Raw genomic sequence first — 20,491 nt, 5'->3', positions numbered from 1 at the left:
CTCCAGCAGTATGTTCAAAACAAGCCAGATACCTGGAGGTTCAAGATCATCTGCTGGGACAGCTCCTCTGACATCATCCATGACTTCATACTGTCTGGGTCCAAGGTACCATGACATTCAACAACATTGTAAAGGAAGTGCATACACAACTGGACCAGGACAACCTCCTCCAAGGCAGCGAGGTTGTCTCTACACTCTGCAAGACCATTGTGAACAAGGAGGCCACAGTGGTGTTCCATGACAACTTCTTAACCAGCTTCAACTTGGTGAAGATACCACACACCAAACTGATATGGAGAAATATGGGTACGATCAGGGCAAATCACTCAGGTAATGCACATACACAGTACACATTATGTTACATTTGTAGGGATTGTATTAGTGTTATTAGGGGACACTCACAGACACAGATAATCACATATTTCCATGTTAGGTACCATGACACCAAAACGAAGTTCAATGTTATAAAAACCTGCAACACATTCAGACAGAGCTGTGGGGAAACACACATATAATGGGTAAGGTAATGTTTATCCCAACTCACCCCGAAAAATGCATTATAAAGATCTACTGTTTATGTCAAGAAGGTAACGAAAGAAAAGGAAAAGAAAACCAATTGCTCCTTGTGGCTGTCGGATACACCCTGCATCTCGTCACAAACAGAATATAATGTATTATTAATATAATGTATTATTAATATGATGTATTGGTGGGGGGAAAAGAATAAGTGTCCACCTATAAGAAAAGAAAATAGCAGATATACCAAAACCTCATTTCTGTATTATTTGACAAGACACAGGTCCAATCAGTAGGGGAAATGTGTGCAGCTAAGACATTAAGATCATATCTAAGCAGGGTTTCCTGCTCACATGCAGTGCTTCTCAAATACAGCCCTAAAGAATCATCTCCTTTCAGCACTGGTTCGTATCAGAGGTTCTCTGAAAACAGGTCAACGTAGCTGGAGACATCAAGAGTCAACAGTTCAACAAGTCTGTTCAGGAATACATAAGCTCTTTAGGCGCGCACACACACACACACACACACACACACACACGCATGCACACACAACAATTACCAATGGCTCTCAGAGCCCACAAAGAAAAACAGAAAAAAACACATGTAAAAATTCCTTTTCAAAAATCATAGACACAGAAAACAGGCAAATAAGAGATTTGTTTGCCATTGCTATGACAAACGTTTATATCAAATGTATGTTTGGTAAAGTCACTCTGAATGCTGTACTAATCAATTCAATAGCCTAATACATCTCCAACCTCCAAGAGGACAAATAATCCCCATCTAGAGTCATAGTGGATTTGAAAGTTAGACTGCATATACAAACGCATGGACAGGACCAATCACTGACACAGTAGCTTCACAGACACATGCACTACTGGGTTAACTGCACTATTGGGTTATAAATCCCCACATATGCACCAATTGCCGATATTATGTTGCCAATAAATAGTGACAACTGACTCCCTATATATTAGCCAGGTAAGTTGGCTAAATGTATTGCTAGACAACAATTTACTTGCCAACTATCTTCCTAATAAGATTATAATGAGATTATCTATTATGCATTAATAGATAATAGCGTGATTTGTCATATCTGTCAAAAGCTTTGGACAGTTAATAACCAAATTATTACCTTTTTCAGTAAGAGTATTCTGAACTCTGACAGACCGTTGCCCACCTCGGTTAACATTCCTGTAACCTATCGTACCACTGACAATTTATGAATTTTGAAATTTGCATATGGTTATGCACTAGATAATAATTCAGGCAGCATCATACTAACACTAATTTGTCTTAATGTAATTACATTGTAAAACACAGGATATTGCATTAATCTGTTAATATTTGCTTTTCAAGAAGTGAAATATCACGGATAGTATTTTTAATGCCTGTAAGGCTGTATTCAGGGTGTTTTGTCATTTTGCCCATTTGCACAAGTGTGTAATTTTGCACACTTTGTCCACTGAGACATGTGGAAGACTTTCCTGATCTCTGGTTCAGCAGCTTATTCGGTAAGGGAACTATTACTGTTGCAATGTGTACATATAATGCTTCGTATAATGTACACCTGTACCTGCTTAACATAGTAGCCAAGAGTAAATCCGTGCCCTAAAGATTTAGCGACATCTAGTGTTTATTGCGAATTCCATTAAGATTTTCACAATGGAATCATTTTTGTTGTTTGCTTTTAAGATTCACTAATTTCACTAATGGGTTCTAAATAAAAGGTTATGACTGTGAGTGCGTTTGTGTGTCCAGAAAGTCTATGTGGAATACTAATATCTTACTTGTAAAGGCTGTAAAGATTCGTATGCAAAGATCCATGTAAACAAGGAATGAAAGTTACCACATTGGCTTTTATTGAGTCTATTAGTATTTAAATTGAAAGTAATGCAAGAGTAAATTGATATGGTCATGGAATTGAATGCATCATCCTTTAAATTAATGATTATAAGTATTAACCAAAAATAATGTACATTTTTTTATGAGACCGTGTCCTTTAAGTCCTTTTTAATGTCCTTTAAAGTGTTTTAACTAAAAAAGTTACCTCCCTAACTGCAAGTGTGCGTGTGTTTACATGTTCTGTAGCAATATAAATAAAAACAGTATTTATATTAGTCACAGATAAATGTTCATTAATGACAGTAGTATTATACTCAAGAGGGAACTTCAAGTTGAGATTTAATTCGTAGTAATCATATAATATGATCGTATAATCATGTGTTGATTAAAATGAACTTAATCTACTTCAGATTGTATTCCAGATTATGAATGCTTCTACATTTCTGAGCAAGAAGAGTCCCTGCTGACCCCAACTCATTAAAAGCCAATTAGTGTCTGTGTTACTCGTTGTGTGGCGTCATCTTAGCCAATCACTTCCTCTGTTTTTGAGGTGTCATAGTGGCGGTAATGTTATGGAGTTTCTTTCCCCAGTCCTTCAGTAGCTAGCTAAAGGAAATGTGAGGCCTGCTGGAAGTTTAAAAGTTACGGGACCAGAGAGTACCGGCATTCAAAAGGTGGTCGAATAAACTTTTGCCTTTTCTGCATGAGAGCCAGAAAGACTGTTGGAAAATGGTGGTTCTCAAAATTCGAGACCAGGTGAGTGATGTGTGGAAGAGCTAGCCTGCTTCCTGCTGGCTAACCCGCTACATAGCCGCGCAGCTAACACCAGTTAGCGGGGGAACAGTCCACCAGTGTCGCTGCCCTCACTAATGGTGCGGTCCTAGTGACCCAGTTATTATTTTCTGTAGTTTAAGCGCCACTTGAATTCGTAAAACCTAAAAAAATAAACAAGCGGACATTTACAGCACTGACGTTTATGTACCGGCAGCTACGTGGCTACAACACCCGACACGGTGCTGCTTGTGCGGCTAGGCGAGCACGGTCTCCGGGCCACTACGCTAGCTGCGTTAGCTCGCTAGGGGTCTGTGCGCAGGCCACGACGGCAACGTCGCTAATTGATTAAAAAAAACGAATAATTGTAACTTATGTCTCACATTTTCACGTATTGTGGCGAATTGAGACATAACTGTCACATAAGGTTGGGTAGGTAGGTTAAGCTACTGTAGTGGGGGTCATGGGAGGGTTTGTTCAACATGGTCGCTTCAGCGAGAATGAAAATGTCTGACGGGCACCAAATGTACCAAAACAGCCCGTTTTATAGATCCGTGTGTCCGCCGAACACGACGGTGTTGGTCGTTTTAAAGATGATGGAAGTGCGGTCACGGTCTCGAATCGCCCGAGAAGAGTAACTTGGATCATTTTAGCAACTTTGTTCAGTGAACAAGTTTGTGATCACATGGGTCCCGTTTGTTTTAGTGCCTGGTTACACACACTTGATCCATGCAGGCTGTCTGGACCAGAGACCGTATATATAATATAATATACCGTCACTGATCTGGACCGACCTATTCAGATAACGTTATAACTGCGTTCTACTATATCGGGCATGTTACACTGCCACATTGTAAATAGATAAATAGTTGGAGCCTGTCATACGAGACGCACGTTAGTTTTTTTTTTTTGTTAGCCAACGCCAGTTTCAGCATGAGGGGAGACCTTAAAACTGTTATCTGGTGTATTTAAAACGTTCATATAACGCCAGTTTGTCCCTGAGGCGGTGGTGATGTTACTGGGAGAGCGAGAGGTTGAAGATACCGAAGTGTCGTCACCATGGTGACGGCATTAGCTCCTCTAAGAAGATGGAAGATGATCTCAGTGTTTGAGCAGGCGATGGAGATCTCAGCTCTCTGTGTGTGACAACAGGGGTCTTTTAAATCTGAAGGTTCAAGTACAAGTGGTCCCTTGTGTTGTTTTTTTTTTTTTTGCTCTCAAAAGTACTCAAAAGCTTGTCTTTAGACTGATTCATGACAGCCTGAACTGGCCCTAAAAGGATTTTGACTGAGCAACAAGGAAGTTTTTCACCTGGCATGAAGCTCTGTATTGTATTTGTTTCCTCTTGTGTGAAATTGCAGATGAGTTATGAAAACTGTTGTTCATATCCAAACTGTATTGCTCAACCTCAGTTCAGCTTAAGTCTGCTTATGCTGTGTAGATATTTAATCTGTTACCCTTCCAGAAATAAGGGTAATATTTTATGTACTGTGAGCTATTTATACGTAATGTTTAGTAAATGAAATTTTAGTAAATTATTGTTCAAAACGTTCGGCCACAATGAAGTGTGTGGCATGTCTGTAGACCTCAAGGACGGTGTCCTGCATGAAAGCTGATGAGCTGTGTTATCGGCCTTTGGCGTCTCTCCCATTAAACAGCATGTTGTGTAGCCTGTTTCACAGAGCTCGAGAATGTGTGACAAAACTCTTCCAGTTATTCATAGCATGCATACTTCCCATAGCCAAAGTTCCAGAGAACCCAAGTTTACATTAGCGTAGAGCCTAAGTTCTTCATGCCAGCAAGACCTGTTGAGTAGTAATGTGTGAATGTAGAATTCTTGTAAAAAAAAATGGAATTACTTCACTAAAGTGAATCTGGTGGAAAATGAGGAGCAAGGGTTGGTCATCATGGATAGTCTGTCTATGAATAATGTGAATTCTCTTTTGAAGGACCTTTTCAGCCTGGAACTACACTTAGTCCGTGTCCGGAAATCCTGCTCAGAAAGTTCTTTGTGTAGTCCAGATTTTTAGGAAATCTGGCCTATTAGAGGAGAAGCATTTTGTATTGTTTGTTTTCCTGTGTAGGAAAGCGTGGTGTTTCCAGTTCAAAGGCTGATGCGTCTGAAGCAGTGTATTAGTCTGACTAGCCCTACTGATGAGCTGTGGCCAAATAAGGCAGCGCCTCAGGGGCTTTAATTTACTGTATAATCACTGAGATCAAGACATTTAAATGCAGATGTTTAGTATTCAGGCCATTAGACAGATGCAGGGCAGATCAGAATCAGAATATCTTTGTCATTATACCAAGTAAAATGAAATTAAGGTGCCATACTTGGGGTGCAACAGACAAGAATATAAAGACAACTATAATTTACATAAATTACAAAAATAAAAAAATCCACATTGCCCTTATAACAATGAATTTGTAAAATATTGCACAGTCCCATGTTAAGTTTAAAAAGAGTTATGATGAGTTATTTAGTGCCCGATCAGCGGTGGAGTAAAAGTTATTTCTGAGCAGGTTGATCTTTGTTTGAACAGTTCTGTACCGTCTACCTGATGGTAGCAGCTCTAAGAGATGGTGACCAGGGGTGAGAATCGTCCATGATAATTTTACAGGCTTTTCGAAGACGGCGAGAACTGTGTGGAACCTCCAGGGTGGGTAAAGAGCACCCAATGATCTTTTCTGCAGACCTCCCAGTCCTCTGTAGTAACTAAACACAAGAGTGAGTGAGGGTGCTCTCTATGGTGGAACCATAGACGGACACCAGCAGTCTCTGATTAATGTTGTTCTTCCTGAGAGTCTCTCCTGTGCCTTCTCTATAAGTTCCTTGATGTTCACACCCTAGGTTAAGTCCTCCTTAATATGGATACCCAAGACCCTTTTCACACAGCCCCCATTTATAGTTATGGGTTGCCTTCCTAAAATCGATGACCAGCAGTCATCCTTCGTCTGTGATGTATTCAGACGTAGATTGTTGTCTGTGCACCATAACGACAGCCATTTCCACTTCGTCCCGGTAGGCTGTCTCATCATCTCCGGAGACGAGTTCCAGAATGGTAGTATCATCTGAGAACTTGATTATGGTGTTGCTGGTGTGAACAGTGGTGCAGACATGAGTGTAGAGGGTATAGAGCAGGGGACTCAGCACACAGCCCTGAGGCACGCCTGTGCTTAGGCTGATGGGTGTAGAGGTATAAGGTCCTTCTCTAATCCTTTGTCTCTGATCCATAGACGGGTGTGATGAGGCTGAACCAGGTCCAACAGCTTAGTCATCAGTCTGTGGGGGATGATGGTATTAAAGGCACTGAGCTATAATCCACAAAAAGGAGCCAGGCATAAGTTCCTTGCTGCTCTAAGTGTTTAAGGTTGTATGAAGGGCAGTAACTACTGCATCCTCTGTAGACCTGCCAGCCCTGTATGCAAACTGAAGCGGTTAAAGTTCGATGGAAGAAGTGAAAGGATGTGATTTCTAACCATTTCCTCAAAGCACTACTTAACCACCGAGGTTGGAGCAACTGGCCAGTTGTCATTAAGGCTGGTGATCTGAGATGTCTTTGGTATCGGGACTATGGTTGACCCCAGCAAGTTGAGCAGACTTTCAGCACACGCCCGGTGATCCCATCAGTACCTGCAGCCTTTTTTTGGATCAGTGGACTTTAGTGTGTGCCTTACCACATCCCCGTCCACAGTGAGGGTAAACACAGTGTTCCTGCTGACCGCTGGGTGCGATAAGACGTTTTCCTGCGGTCCGTCATCCTGATCCTGATTTGACGCATCCGCTCTGTAGACTTGGACCAGTAGACATCCCACCGCATTGGTCCATCCCAGTTCTGCTCGTTCACTGCACTTTCATCTGCTGTAACAGCCCTGATTCAATTCACCAGGTCATTTTCAGCAGGTCAAAAAATTCTCTGTAACCTCGGTCTGACTTAAAGTAATGAAACCATTGCATCTGCTTGTAGTCCTGGTAATATTCATTTACTCTGCTGTAATTACATTGGTCACACTTCATGGTTTCCCTCACTGAGATGCTGGAGGCATCATAATGAACACAGCAGATTGATTATTATGCAGCTGTGAATGTCTGATGTTTATGGTTGGGTTGTATATAGCTCTGTGATTTGTTAATTAATTGCAAATTTGGACTGCTTATATACAAACAGAGAGAAGTGTTGTAAAAGTTGCAGTAGTGAAAATTCTTCTGCATTTCTGCGAGCAAGGTGCTTCTGAAGCTCTAGGAAGCTCCACTTTGTCCCAGCGCAGGAACCAGCCAGCATTCCATCAGCAGTCCAGGATCAGCTGGCAAACATGGAGAATTGGGTGAACTCCGATTCATCCATCACACACTCGGAGTGGCGTTCATCATTCCAGACAATATATTTCTACTGCTCAGTGGAGTGCATTTGGAGAAATTGAGAGAATTTGTCTATAGCTATATGTTATAGTATCTATGTTATATATTAAATATTACATATAGTATCTATTGATATTTGCCAATGTAGACTTTCTTTAATTTAATGTCAGTTGGAATTTTGGCCAATAATCGATCATTTTTATCTAACCAACAGATTAAGCCATGTTTACTTTAGTCCATGTTTATATTATTACAGTTAGAAGATAAATCCTGTAGACCTTTTTAGACCTGTACCAGTTTAAGACGGAAGATGACTTTTAAAAAATGCATGAAGTAAGTCAATGGTTATTAACATCAGCATCACCCACAACATTGTGCTATTTATTGGTTAAATGTTGCAGCTCAATAAATCCAACATTGGTGCTTCGTTAAATATTGATGTGAGTGACGTCCGAGTTCATGTTGTATTTAACTTCTCTTCCAAAATGACCGTGCTGCCTCGCTGTGTTAATGATTAGCCACACTGGGCTCAGAGCAGCCTCTCCTTTCGTCTTTGTGTACGGGCACCCATTGATGTTTGTGTGTCGGTTATGCAGTTCAGCAGGGCAAAGCTGCTGTTAAATCAGGTGTAGAACGGGCGGACTTCAACCTGACTGCATTGGCCCATTGGAATCAATCCATGAATTCTTTACTCTCACCTGTTGCTTTTATTTTAATCTGTAAAGATGAAGGAAACGCTAAGGATATATCGGATTATATAGGATAAAATGATCTGAATGGCTTTGAGCTGGTATAGTAGCGGAGGCCGGCTGTAGATTTGAGTGTGATGGCGATCAAGAGGCATTCAAATAATAGCGGATCACTTGAATAAAATGGTACATTGATGGAGGTCTATATCACACAAGCCAATAACACTGGTGCTGGAAGACGAGTTTAAAAGGAAAAAAATTGAGAAGGGTAATATAAAAAGTTGAATGTTTAAAAAAATGGTTTATATTATAGTTGCAATGTGAGTAATGTATTTGAACAGCATACTTTAGCTAAAGTCAAACGTGAGGTCCTAAAATCACTGAGTTTTTGTTCTTGAAGGCTTTTCATTTGATGAATGAGTAATATCTACAGTAAAACAGCTGTCTTATTGTGCAGGCATGCAGACCTGTGCACCCGCAAGCAGTTAGTTCGTCTGCCCCCAGAATCCTTATGTTTGCGGAAGTTAGTTGAATGTGGGGGGGGGGTGAAGAATTCACCATCTGGTTCCTTGATAAGCCAGAAGCCCATGTTGAACAGGAACAGCTTATTTGCCAGAGGATCTGGAGCTTCAGCCATTGTTGTGATGACTTGTCTTGTGGATTTGGGAAGATCTTGCAGGCAACTAGCATTACACCATCTGCTTAAGTACTCTGTGTAGCTTTGGGGGGTGATTTCCGAACTGTTTTCATTGGCTGTAGCAGTGATGAACAGGAAGGCGGAACGTTTGTTCGTCTACGTTAGCTTTGGACGTTCACTGAGGACCAAGGGTCTTGTGGAAGCCCGCGGGCTGCCTCGCTTGGCCGGAGTGTCGTCGCTAGCCTGGGTCTGCTCGCTCCCTGCTCCTGAACAAACGCAGGCGGTTTGCTTGGATTTGGACTCGTCCGTGTTGGGATTATGTATTAACGAATCTCACGCGTCGGGTTTTTGGAGGAGGAAATTTCCCCTCCAGCACAAGTGAATGGAAACAGATTTGAATGTGTTTGTGTTGCTGTGTAAAAGTCATTGGTGTGTGTGCCGTGTGACCGTCAGGGCCCTGTTCTTCTGCAGAAGAGTCCAAGCTAAGCCATGACCTCACTAGCCAGTGCGTGTGGGATGGCAACCTCACGTTTGTTCTGAGGCAGCTCCACAGCCGTGGCGTGATCCCACTCATGGGTTTCTCTCGTCTTTTAGCCTCCCCTGCTGAAAGCTATTTTCAACGTGGACCCTGACGAAGTCCGCTCCCTTATATTCAAGAAGGAAGACGTGAACGTGCAGGTAAGGAACAGCCCGCGTTGTACTTTACAGTTCAAGTTCGGTTTTACTCTCATTGTGTGTGTGTGTGCACGTGCACGTACTCGTGCGTGTGCGTCCAAGTTCTCACTTCTACAGTTCTACAGGAACCCAAACATAGCTGCATACAATTTAGTTTTTCAGAGGTGCCTTTTCGAGGAGGGGGGGGGGGGGGGGTTCATACTGCTGCCACACACAATGTCTCCGTGTGTACTCTAGGATAATGAGAAGAGGACCCCCCTGCATGCCGCTGCATACTTAGGAGATGCTGAAATCATAGAGCTCCTCGTTTTATCAGGTAGACACCAGCCAGGTCCGCTCCGCTAATTCTCCCCGTCTCACGAGAGCCACGCTTCATTTCCATTTGATATCTCTGCCTTATTTGCTTTGCTCTTATTTTAATATCCGTATGTTGACCTCAAACATGATTTGAATGTGAAGTATTGAATGATTGTTTTGTTAGCTGACACCATGGTGTCGTCTTTCTATAGGGGCACGAGTAAATGCCAAAGACAATAAATGGTTGACTCCTCTTCACCGGGCAGTGGCCTCCTGCAGTGAGGTACTGCGCTCTGACACTGACCCTACAGAAGCTACCACTCACCTTACGCTACATAATGCATGCGCTATCTGCTACAGTTCTGCAGTTAGTAAATAGATTCATAAAGTTTTCAAACAAATTGTGTTTGATATAAGATTTGCAATGGTTTTGTTAACAGATTTTTGGATACATTAAAAATGTAACGAGCGCGTTTCTCCCCCCGTCCTGCAGGAGGCGGTGCAGGTGCTGCTGAAGCACTCGGCCGACGTGAACGCGCGCGACAAGAACTGGCAGACGCCGCTGCACGTGGCCGCGGCCAACAAGGCGGTGCGGTGCGCCGAGGCCCTGGCGCCCCTGCTCAGCAACGTCAACGTGTCGGACCGGGCCGGACGCACCGCCCTGCACCACGCCGCCTTCAGCGGGCACCTGGAGGTCAGCGCACGCTCGAGGACGGACGTTTGGCGTTCGGGGAACAGAAAGCGCGCTTACGGCGTTCGAAACGCGAAACACTGGAATTAGCGCGGTGCTGTGTTATAACGTGAGATTTGAGTGCGTGCTTTTATTTTGTCAGATGGTGAGGCTGCTTCTGTCCCGAGGAGCCAACATTAATGCGTTCGATAAGAAGGACCGCAGGGCTATACACTGGGCCGCGTACATGGGTAAGACTTTGTTCCCCGTGCGCGTCCACCGCCGTCTTAATGTGTGTGATTGTGATGCCATGACCCCTGACCCTTGACCCCCTCACCCAGGTCACCTGGATGTGGTGAAGTTGCTGGTGTCCCATGGAGCGGAGGTGACGTGTAAAGACAAGAAGGCCTACACGCCTCTCCACGCCGCTGCCTCTAGTGGGATGATCAGCGTGGTCAAGTACCTGCTGGATCTGGGAGTAGACGTGAGTCCTGTGCAGTTGTTTTGTTTACACGAGAACGTGAGCATCAGACGTAGAATCACGTGAATGAGCGTCTCTCCGTGTGTTCTCTTTCAAGATAAACGAGCCCAACGCGTACGGCAACACCCCGCTGCACGTGGCCTGCTACAACGGCCAGGACGTGGTGGTGAACGAGCTGATCGAGTGCGGGGCCAACGTAAACCAGACCAACGAGAAGGGCTTCACCGCCCTACACTTCACCGCCGCCTCCCGCCACGGGGCGCTCTGCCTCGAGCTGCTCGTGGGCAACGGGGCAGATGTCAACATCAAGGTCAGAACCCCCCTCCACACCCCCCTGCTCTTGATATTAAAAAGAAGGACCTGCAGTGCTTACTGTGTGGTTCTGTCTGCATTGCAGCGTCCGCTCATGTGGAGGAAGCAGTGTGAAGGATTAGCGAATTATTTTAATGACGTTTTGTGTTTATTTTTAGAGCAAAGATGGGAAGACTCCTCTGCACATGACTGCGATTCATGGAAGGTTCTCGCGATCTCAGGCGATCATTCAGAACGGTAATGATCCATGTCCTGCTTCTGGACCGGCTCCCTCTTTCGCACGTTAACCGCCCGTGACGCGCATCTGTATTCGGTCTGTTGGCAGTGTAACGAGGCGGTGGTGTTGTGTGTGTGTGTGTGTGTGTGTGTGTATGTGTGTGTGTGTGTGTGCGCGCAGGTGCGGAGATAGACTGTGAGGACAAGAACGGCAACACGCCGCTGCACATCGCCGCACGCTACGGACACGAACTCCTCATCAGCACACTCATTACCAGCGGGGCCGATACCTCCAGGTGAACCACACCCTCTCCACACGCCACACCCCTGCCCCACACCTCTCCACACGCCACACCCCTGTCCCACACCACGCCACACCCCTGCCCCACACCGCTCCACACGCCACACCCCTGCCCCACACCTCTCCACACGCCACACCCCTGCCCCACACCTCTCCACACGCCACACCCCTGCCCCACACCTCTCCACACGCCACACCCCTGCCCCGCCCCTCTCCACACGCCACACCCCTGCCCCGCCCCTCTCCACACGCCACACCCCTGCCCCGCCCCTCTCCACACGCCACACCCCTGCCCCGCCCCTCTCCACACGCCACACCCCTGCCCCACACCTCTCCACACGCCACACCCCTGCCCCACACCTCTCCACACGCCACACCCCTGCCCCACACCTCTCCACACGCCACACCCCTGCCCCGCCCCTCTCCACACGCCACACCCCTGCCCCGCCCCTCTCCACACGCCACACCCCTGCCCCGCACCTCTCCACACGCCACACCCCTGCCCCACACCTCTCCACACGCCACACCCCTGCCCCTCACCCCCTCCACACGCCACACCCCTGCCCCGCCCCTCTCCACACGCCACACCCCTGCCCCTCACCCCCTCCACACGCCACACCCCTGCCCCTCACCCCCTCCACACGCCACACCCCTGCCCCTCACCCCCTCCACACGCCACACCCCTGCCCCGCCCCTCTCCACACGCCACACCCCTGCCCCGCCCCTCTCCACACGCCACACCCCTGCCCCGCCCCTCTCCACACGCCACACCCCTGCCCCGCCCCTCTCCACACGCCACACCCCTGCCCCGCCCCTCTCCACACGCCACACCCCTGCCCCGCCCCTCTCCACACGCCACACCCCTGCCCCGCCCCTCTCCACACGCCACACCCCTGCCCCGCCCCTCTCCACACGCCACACCCCTGCCCCGCCCCTCTCCACACGCCACACCCCTGCCCCGCCCCTCTCCACACGCCACACCCCTGCCCCGCCCCTCTCCACACGCCACACCCCTGCCCCGCCCCTCTCCACACGCCACACCCCTGCCCCGCCCCTCTCCACACGCCACACCCCTGCCCCGCCCCTCTCCACACGCCACACCCCCTCCACACGCCACACCCCTGCCCCACACCCCTCCACACGCCACACCCCTGCCCCACACCTCTCCACACGCCACACCCCTGCCCCTCACCCCCTCCACACGCCACACCCCTGCCCCTCACCCCCTCCACACGCCACACCCCTGCCCCGCCCCTCTCCACACGCCACACCCCTGCCCCGCCCCTCTCCACACACCACACCCCTGCCCCGCCCCTCTCCACACACCACACCCCTGCCCCGCCCCTCTCCACACACCACACCCCTGCCCCGCCCCTCTCCACACACCACACCCCTGCCCCGCCCCTCTCCACACGCCACACCCCTGCCCCGCCCCTCTCCACACGCCACACCCCTGCCCCGCCCCTCTCCACACGCCACACCCCTGCCCCGCCCCTCTCCACACGCCACACCCCTGCCCCACACCCCCTCCACACGCCACACCCCTGCCCCACACCTCTCCACACGCCACACCCCTGCCCCGCCCCTCTCCACACGCCACACCCCCTGCCCCTCACCCCCTCCACACGCCACACCCCTGCCCCTCACCCCCTCCACACGCCACACCCCTGCCCCACACCCCTCCACACGCCACACCCCTGCCCCACACCCCTCCACACGCCACACCCCTGCCCCGCCCCTCTCCACACGCCACACCCCTGCCCCACACCCCTCCACACGCCACACCCCTGCCCCACACCTCTCCACACGCCACACCCCTGCCCCGCCCCTCTCCACACGATCTTGCTACACCATGCTGGTATGGGCCTAGAAATTCAGCACTGGACCCGTCCTTGACCCACTCTCGTCCCCTGTCTCTCGTCTCCCGTCCCCTGTCTCTCGTCCCCGTCTCCTGTCTCTCGTCCCCCCGTCCCCTGTCTCTGGTCCCCTGTCTCCTGCAGGCGGGGCATCCACGGTATGTTCCCCCTTCACTTGGCCGCTCTGAGTGGTTTCTCCGACTGCTGCCGCAAGTTGCTGTCCTCCGGTGAGCTGCCCGTCCCCCACATGCCAGCCTGCCGGCAGCTCGAGTGAACCTGTCGGTCGTTGTGCTGATGTGTCTCTCTCTCTCTCTCTCTCTCTCTCTCTCTGCAGGCTTCGCCATCGACACTCCCGATGACTTTGGGAGGACGTGTTTACACGCTGCAGCTGCAGGGGGGTGAGGGGGCGTCACCTTCCTCATTTAATGGTGTAATGGGACTTGTAGAATAATCCAGGCGTTCAGGTGCTTCCCTGATGACTTGTATTTTGAATTTTTCTCTACAGAAACCTAGATTGTCTGAATCTGCTCCTCAACACGGGGGCAGATTTCAACAAGAAGGACAGTTTTGGGAGGTCAGTTAATTTATTTAAAACTAACAAAAGAAATGTTATCATAAATAAAGGAATATGTAAAAGTAAAGTAGTTTCTGAGGCCTAGTATGGGACCTGACAGGTAGCTGGTGTAATGTACTGTGTTTACCATGTTCTAGTGATGATGATAACATTATTGATTAATCAGCACCATCCCCAGCATCTCTCTGTATTGTAGTTTGTAACTGTACACTATATTCTCCCCAGGGCGCCTTTGCACTATGCGGCTGCCAACTGTAACTATCAGTGCCTATTTGCCTTGGTGGGTTCAGGAGCCAGCGTCAACGACCTGGACAAGAGGGGCTGCTCTCCTCTCCACTACGCCGCCGCCTCCGACTCGGACGGGAAGTGAGTCTCGCCGCGGCCCGAACCCCCCCCCCAGTAGAACCGCGTCCTTCCCGGGCCGTGCGTAACCCGTCCTCCCTTGCTGCAGGTGCCTGGAGTATTTGCTGAGGAACGACGCTAACCCAGGGATACGGGACACTCAGGGCTACAACGCGGTGCATTACGCCTCTGCGTACGGACACCGCCTCTGTCTGGAGCTGGTGAGCTTCTCCGTCCACACCCAGCCCTGCTGGACGCCCCCGTCTGCCTCGTCTGGTTCAGACGCTAGCGCTTCTGTGCCCAAAGCCCTGATTGTGTTTATTTTCATATCTCTCAGATTGCGAGTGAAACCCCTTTAGATGTGGTGAGTACACGTTACCGTCTTGATGTCAGATTACACCGGACTCTGGTTCCCGGTCCTTGTAATGTCTGCGGTTTGTAAAGCTTTGCTGTTGGCTTGTGTCCACTAGCTAATGGAGACCTCAGGGACCGACATCCTGAACGACTCTGATGTGCGAGCTCCTGTCAGCCCTCTCCACCTCGCTGTGAGTGCATGGCCCCTTTATTCCTCTTAGGGTATTTTGTTGTATTCAATAATAATAAATACGATGCATCTGGGGTCCCCCGTGGTGCAGTCTGAGGTGTGGGCGTGTCGTCGGGAGATGGCGATATGGTCAGATATGGTCCAGAAATGGTGTTATTGAGGTGTCTGGGTGGTCACTCTCTCTCTCTGTCACTTAGAGTAGTGGCAGCCAGGTGACAGGGAGAACTCCTGTACTGTGTGTGCGCGTGTGTGCGCGTGTGTGCGCGTGTGTGTGCGCGTGTGTGCGCGTGTGCGCGTGTGCGCGTGTGTGTGTGTGTGTGTGTGTGTGTGTGTGTGTGTGTGTGTAAATATAAAAACATCTGTTTTTCCACTCAGGCGTATCACGGGCACCACCAGGCTCTTGAGGTTCTGGTTCAGTCCCTGCTGGACCTGGACGTGAGGACAGAGCAGGGACACACTCCGCTCGACCTGGCCGCCTTCAAGGGCCACGTGGAGTGTGTGGACGTGCTCATCAACCAGGGAGCCTCCATCCTGGTCAAGGACTTCGCCCTCAAACGCACCCCCATCCACGCAGCAGGTAGCTCTGAGGATTCAACACTTAAAGATCACTGCAGACATCTTCTCACGTCTCCTCACTGTGTCTCTTCAAAAATATATTTGTAGCCACGAACGGACACTCGGACTGTCTGCGTTTACTGATCGGGAATGCTGACCTGCAGAGTGCGGTGGACATTCAGGATGGAACTGGCCAGTAAGTCACAGGGTTCACTTCCTCACCCACTGAGCCATTACACTCCAGCGGCCACTCAGACGGCCGGCCGCCCCTCCAGACAGAGCCATAGTGCTTCAATGACATTATCTCCGTCTGAAAGGAGGTCGTTTCTGGAATGCCACCTTGAAACCTTTAATGCTGCTTTGGAAACCACATAGTTTTTGGTCTGAAGGAGATGGTTCTCATTGGGGTTTGTGATTAGGCAGTGTAGTCATCTCTGTGGACGTTCCGATATTTGCATGTGAAATACAAACAAAGGAGTTGATCACTGTAGTGTGTGTGTGTGTGTGTGTGTGTGTGTGTGTGTGTGTGTGTGACTAAGCCCGGTACTGGAACGTGTCTCTAGAGTTGCAGTGTAGAAAGCTCTTGCGACGTGTGTGGTGAGGTTAACGTGTGTGTGCCCTCTCTCCCAGGACGCCGCTGATGCTGGCCGTGCTGAGCGGACATACGGACTGCGTGTACTCTCTGCTCAACAAAGGAGCCAATGTAGAAGCCAAAGACAAGTGGGGCCGCACAGCCCTCCACCGAGGGGTGAGAGCCACACACACACCCTCCACTCAGCCCTGCTCAAAGCACAGGGCCGTTTCAGTTAGAAACTAGCTCCCTGGTTAACGACGTAATTCCTAGACGAGCTGTAACGCTGATGGCGTGAGCGCTGTATTGCTGACCTCTGCAGGCGGTGACGGGTCATGAGGAGTGTGTGGAGGCCTTGCTGCAGCACAGTGCCAGTTTCATGGTGCGGGACTGCAAGGGGCGCTCCCCTGTGCACCTGGCGGCAGCCTGCGGTCACGTGGGGGTCCTGGGGGGCCTGCTGCACGCGGCCCAATCCGTGGAGGGCACGCCCGTCATCACGGACCACCAGGGCTACACACCGCTGCACTGGGCCTGTTATAACGGTACGCGCGGGAGCCGATGCCCGACAAAGAGATTTTTAGTGTCCGAGTTCATTACGCGTGGTCGCCGTAACGTCTGTGCGTCTCCTCCTAGGTCACGACACGTGTGTTGAGGTGTTGCTGGAGCAGGAGGTGTTCCACCAGGCCGAGGGGAACCCGTTCAGCCCGCTGCACTGTGCCGTGTAAGCCCGATCCTGCACGCGGGGCAAGGGAGAAGCGCACGCTCCCGACCCAAAGAGATGCGCACGCTCCCGACCCAAACTCACGCTTCCGTTTGCGTTGCAGGATCAACGACAACGAGGGGGCAGCCGAGATGTTGATCGACACGCTGGGTCCCGTCATCGTCAACGCCACCGACTCCAAAAACAGGTAGAACTGATTGTTTATTGTTTATGAAGTGGGGGGTTTGTGGTAGGGTCTGAAGGCGTGGTCAGGCGTTACCTTATAGGAATTTGATCTGATTCTGTTAAGTTTCTATTACGTTTATGGTTGTTAATGAGAAATTGGTGTTTGACTTGGGTTTTGGGAGCCAGCCTGGAGTTCTAGCATAAAGGAAACTGTAGTCCTGTTCTAAACTGTAGTCCTGTTCTAAATCTCAACCCTGTTAGCAGAGCAGCGGCACATGGCCTCAGAAAACATGCGTAGTGTTAGAACGAAGGCTGAGGTAGTGAGCAGGGGCAGTAAGCTGCGTGTTCCTGTCACAGGACTCCCCTCCACGCCGCGGCCTTCACCGACCACGCGGAGTGTCTGCAGCTCCTGCTCGGCCAAAACGCCCAGGTGAACAGCGTCGACGCCAGCGGCAAAACCCCACTCATGATGGCGGCCGAGAACGGACAGACCAACGCCGTGGGTAAGACCTCGCCTCAGCCCAGCCTTCTCCTCCCCCCGGCCTGGCCCGGCCCGGTGGGGAGGATCGGCACGCCGAACGTACGGAGCGGACGGGCCGTGTGTGTGTGTGTACTTCAGCGCTAAGACTCTGTCTCCATGTCTGGGTTTGGCAGAGCTGCTGGTGAGCAGTGCGAAGGCGGACCTGACGCTACAGGACAGCAGCAGAAACACAGCGCTGCACCTGGCCTGCAGTAAGGTCTGTCACACACACACACACACACACACACACACTGGCGGAGGTTTGTTAAGTCGTTATGGGTCGTTTTTTCTCATTCTCCTGCACTCAATTCCATCAAGGAGTTCCAGTAGGTCCTTCTTTACTGATGCACGTTTGCTCTCCTACAGGGACACGAGACCAGTGCCTTGCTGATCTTGGAGAAGATCACAGACAGGAATCTCATTAACTCCACCAACGCAGCTTTGCAAACGTATGCATATCTCATGGGGGAGGGGTCTGTTTTGCATGAGAATTCTCCTCGCCGGCCCGGTGTCCGACGTGCTCTCCGTATGTGTCCGTATGTGTCCGTATGCGTGCGTGCGTGCGTGTGTGCGTGCGCGTGTGTGTGTGTGCGCAGGCCCCTCCACGTGGCGGCCAGGAACGGACTAACGGTGGTGGTGCAGGAGCTCCTGGCCAAGGGCGCCAGCGTGCTGGCGGTGGACGAAAACGGTAATGCCACCGCGCGCCTCCTTTTCCACTTCGTATTTGTCGGCCGTCTCCCCAGCCCGCTGACGTCGGCGCTCCTCGACCCGCAGGTTACACGCCCGCCCTGGCCTGCGCCCCCAACAAGGACGTGGCAGACTGCCTCGCCCTCATCCTGGCCACCATGATGCCCGTGTCGGCGGGCAGCGGGCCCACGCCGGCCCTCACCTTCAGCGCCATCAACCACTACACGGGCCCGGCCAAGAGCGTGATGCTGGACAGCCTGCCCGTCCTGCACAGCGAGCACGGATCCTACTGCAGCTTCAACAGCATCGGCCGCCACGACGGCTTCTACAAGGACGAGGAGCTCAACGATTCGGACTCGGAGACGTACTGAGGGTTCGGAGGGGAGGGAGAGGGGAGGGAGAGGAAGTGGGGGAGGGGAGCAGAGATGCAAACTTGTCTTAATCACACAGAGGCAGCCTGGCCCGATTCACTGGCCACTGCGCAGAGCCTTAAGAGTCTCTGTCTTTCTCTCTCAGTCTCTTGCCTAGACACACACTCAGACACTCGATCATAGAGGCACAGTAGGCTGGCCTACCTAGTCCCCCTCTCCGTCTGATCATGTCCACCCAGCACCTCGTGTCCTTCAGCAGATACCTCGTACCTTCTCCTCTCGTCCAGCGGTCCACCTCCGACACACGCTAGCCTTCTGTGTACACGGCAATAACACATGGACACTCATCAGCCTGGGACCAATGTTTGTAGGTGCAATTTCAAATCAATTTCTTTAGACTTCGACTTTTGAAAACGAGGGGAGGTTTTCAGTTGTCCCCAGAGAGAAAGACAGGGCTGATTGTAAAGCTTTTAAACTGATCTAAATGTTCATGCACAGTTAATTTCGCAATTGGTAAATGACATTGGGTCGGGGGAGGGGTGGGGGGGGAGAGATTTATTTTTTAAAACAGGATTTTAATACACGTTTGTCCTTTTGTCCCTCTAAAGTGAAAAAAAAAATCATAGCATTTCCTATTTTCAAATCTTAGAGGGCCAGTGATGGAAAATGAATTTTATCAGCAGTGCAACGCTAAAAGCAATGGTTGAGTGAAGTGCAAGCTAAACTTTGCTGTCTTCTCAGAATAAATTATTCTTTTTATCTGTTGTATTTATTTTTAGTTTCCATACTTCATCATTTGTGCCTTCATGAGTTAGAGTGGCTGCAGGAGAGTAAGGTCAGCTTGGGGATCTATGATGCACAAGTATAACACTACATTTGTGTAAAGCACTGAAACTGAACTGAAGCAAAAAGCTCCCAGCATGCTTTGCTCTGGATGAAGAACACTGTGTAAACCAATAGCAGGACAGCATCTGATTTCCCTTGTATGGTAAAATGTGAATATTAAAATCTTATGTATATATATTTTTTTCTTGGCTTTGCTGCTTTTTTTTTTTTTTTTTTTTTTTTTTTTGCTTTGATTAGCTAATTAAACCACTCAGCCTGTGGTCTGTGAAAGTTGCTTGACTCTTTTCAGACATGGATTTAAAAATGATTTGAAACTGGAAATGTGTTTAATTCACCTTACTGGCTAGATGAAAGTGGAGGAGCCGTTCTCTTCCCTGTTCTTTCCTACTCTGTTCTTTGTGTTAGTGAGGTACTAGAAGAGCCAGCAGAGACGTTGGCCACTCCTCACCTCTGCTCCTTCAGCACAGAGACTGCTGTATATTTTATGGTTGTCTGAATAAAGAAATGACTTGTCATTTTCTGTTTGTGCTTTCTTTCAGGAATGCCTCGTTTCAAGATGATTTAGCAAATTCGTAATCTCGTTAATGAGTGTGTTTTTAAAGGCTTCATAGCTGTTTTAAAAATCTGTGAAAAGTGACGGGAACTATGAAAAATGCACTAATGAGATCTGGGCCACCATTTGCTCATTTCTGCTGCTGCAGTGAATTGTTGCTGAGTTGAAGCAGGGATGTTTCCCTATCTAGTCTTCCTTTACACAGATAAAATCATGAACAGACTTGCATCTTGGTGTAAAGGACTTATATTTTCATGTAAAATTCAAACAAATGTGTCTGGGTGTGTTGATCATTTTCTAGTTATTTGCTGTCAAGACCATTAAAATTTTAAGCTGCAATTTTGGGTTTGGCCTTTTTTTTTTTTACCCAAGCGTACACCAATTAGCCATAACCTTAAAACCACCTGCTAAACATTGTG

General features: G+C 49.4%; 1 protein-coding gene across 1 annotated transcript; it reads left to right on the top strand.

The window, feature by feature from the left end:
- Positions 1-2,908: 2,908 nt before the first annotated feature.
- ankrd28b (ankyrin repeat domain 28b) lies at positions 2,909-20,411 on the top strand. Its single transcript, XM_076970743.1, has 28 exons — positions 2,909-3,117; positions 9,410-9,493; positions 9,728-9,806; positions 10,000-10,070; positions 10,281-10,481; positions 10,621-10,708; positions 10,799-10,941; positions 11,036-11,248; positions 11,409-11,487; positions 11,648-11,762; positions 13,768-13,850; positions 13,958-14,021; positions 14,129-14,197; positions 14,423-14,563; positions 14,649-14,760; positions 14,877-14,903; positions 15,010-15,084; positions 15,459-15,660; positions 15,747-15,834; positions 16,269-16,386; positions 16,532-16,751; positions 16,843-16,930; positions 17,034-17,117; positions 17,453-17,598; positions 17,750-17,832; positions 17,982-18,064; positions 18,212-18,303; positions 18,390-20,411. Exons 1-28 carry the CDS (start codon positions 3,091-3,093, stop codon positions 18,671-18,673), a joined length of 3,159 nt encoding a protein of 1,052 aa, XP_076826858.1. The 5' UTR covers positions 2,909-3,090; the 3' UTR covers positions 18,674-20,411.
- Positions 20,412-20,491: the final 80 nt, after the last annotated feature.

This window comes from Brachyhypopomus gauderio, chromosome 13, assembly GCF_052324685.1.
Source record: "Brachyhypopomus gauderio isolate BG-103 chromosome 13, BGAUD_0.2, whole genome shotgun sequence".
In the NCBI taxonomy this organism is placed as follows: Eukaryota; Metazoa; Chordata; class Actinopteri; order Gymnotiformes; family Hypopomidae; genus Brachyhypopomus; species Brachyhypopomus gauderio.
This window is presented reverse-complemented; position numbering and strand designations above follow the sequence as displayed.

What these genes read in the sequence shown, in the direction of transcription:
- ankrd28b (XM_076970743.1), top strand. Translation starts at nt 3,091, where the DNA reads ATGGTGGTTCTCAAAATTCGAGACCAG. An exon ending in ATTCAGGATGGAACTGGCCA is followed by an intron (nt 15,835 to 16,268) that starts GTAAGTCACAGG and finishes CCTCTCTCCCAG; the next exon opens with GACGCCGCTGATGCTGGCCG. An exon ending in GCCACCGACTCCAAAAACAG is followed by an intron (nt 17,118 to 17,452) that starts GTAGAACTGATT and finishes TTCCTGTCACAG; the next exon opens with GACTCCCCTCCACGCCGCGG.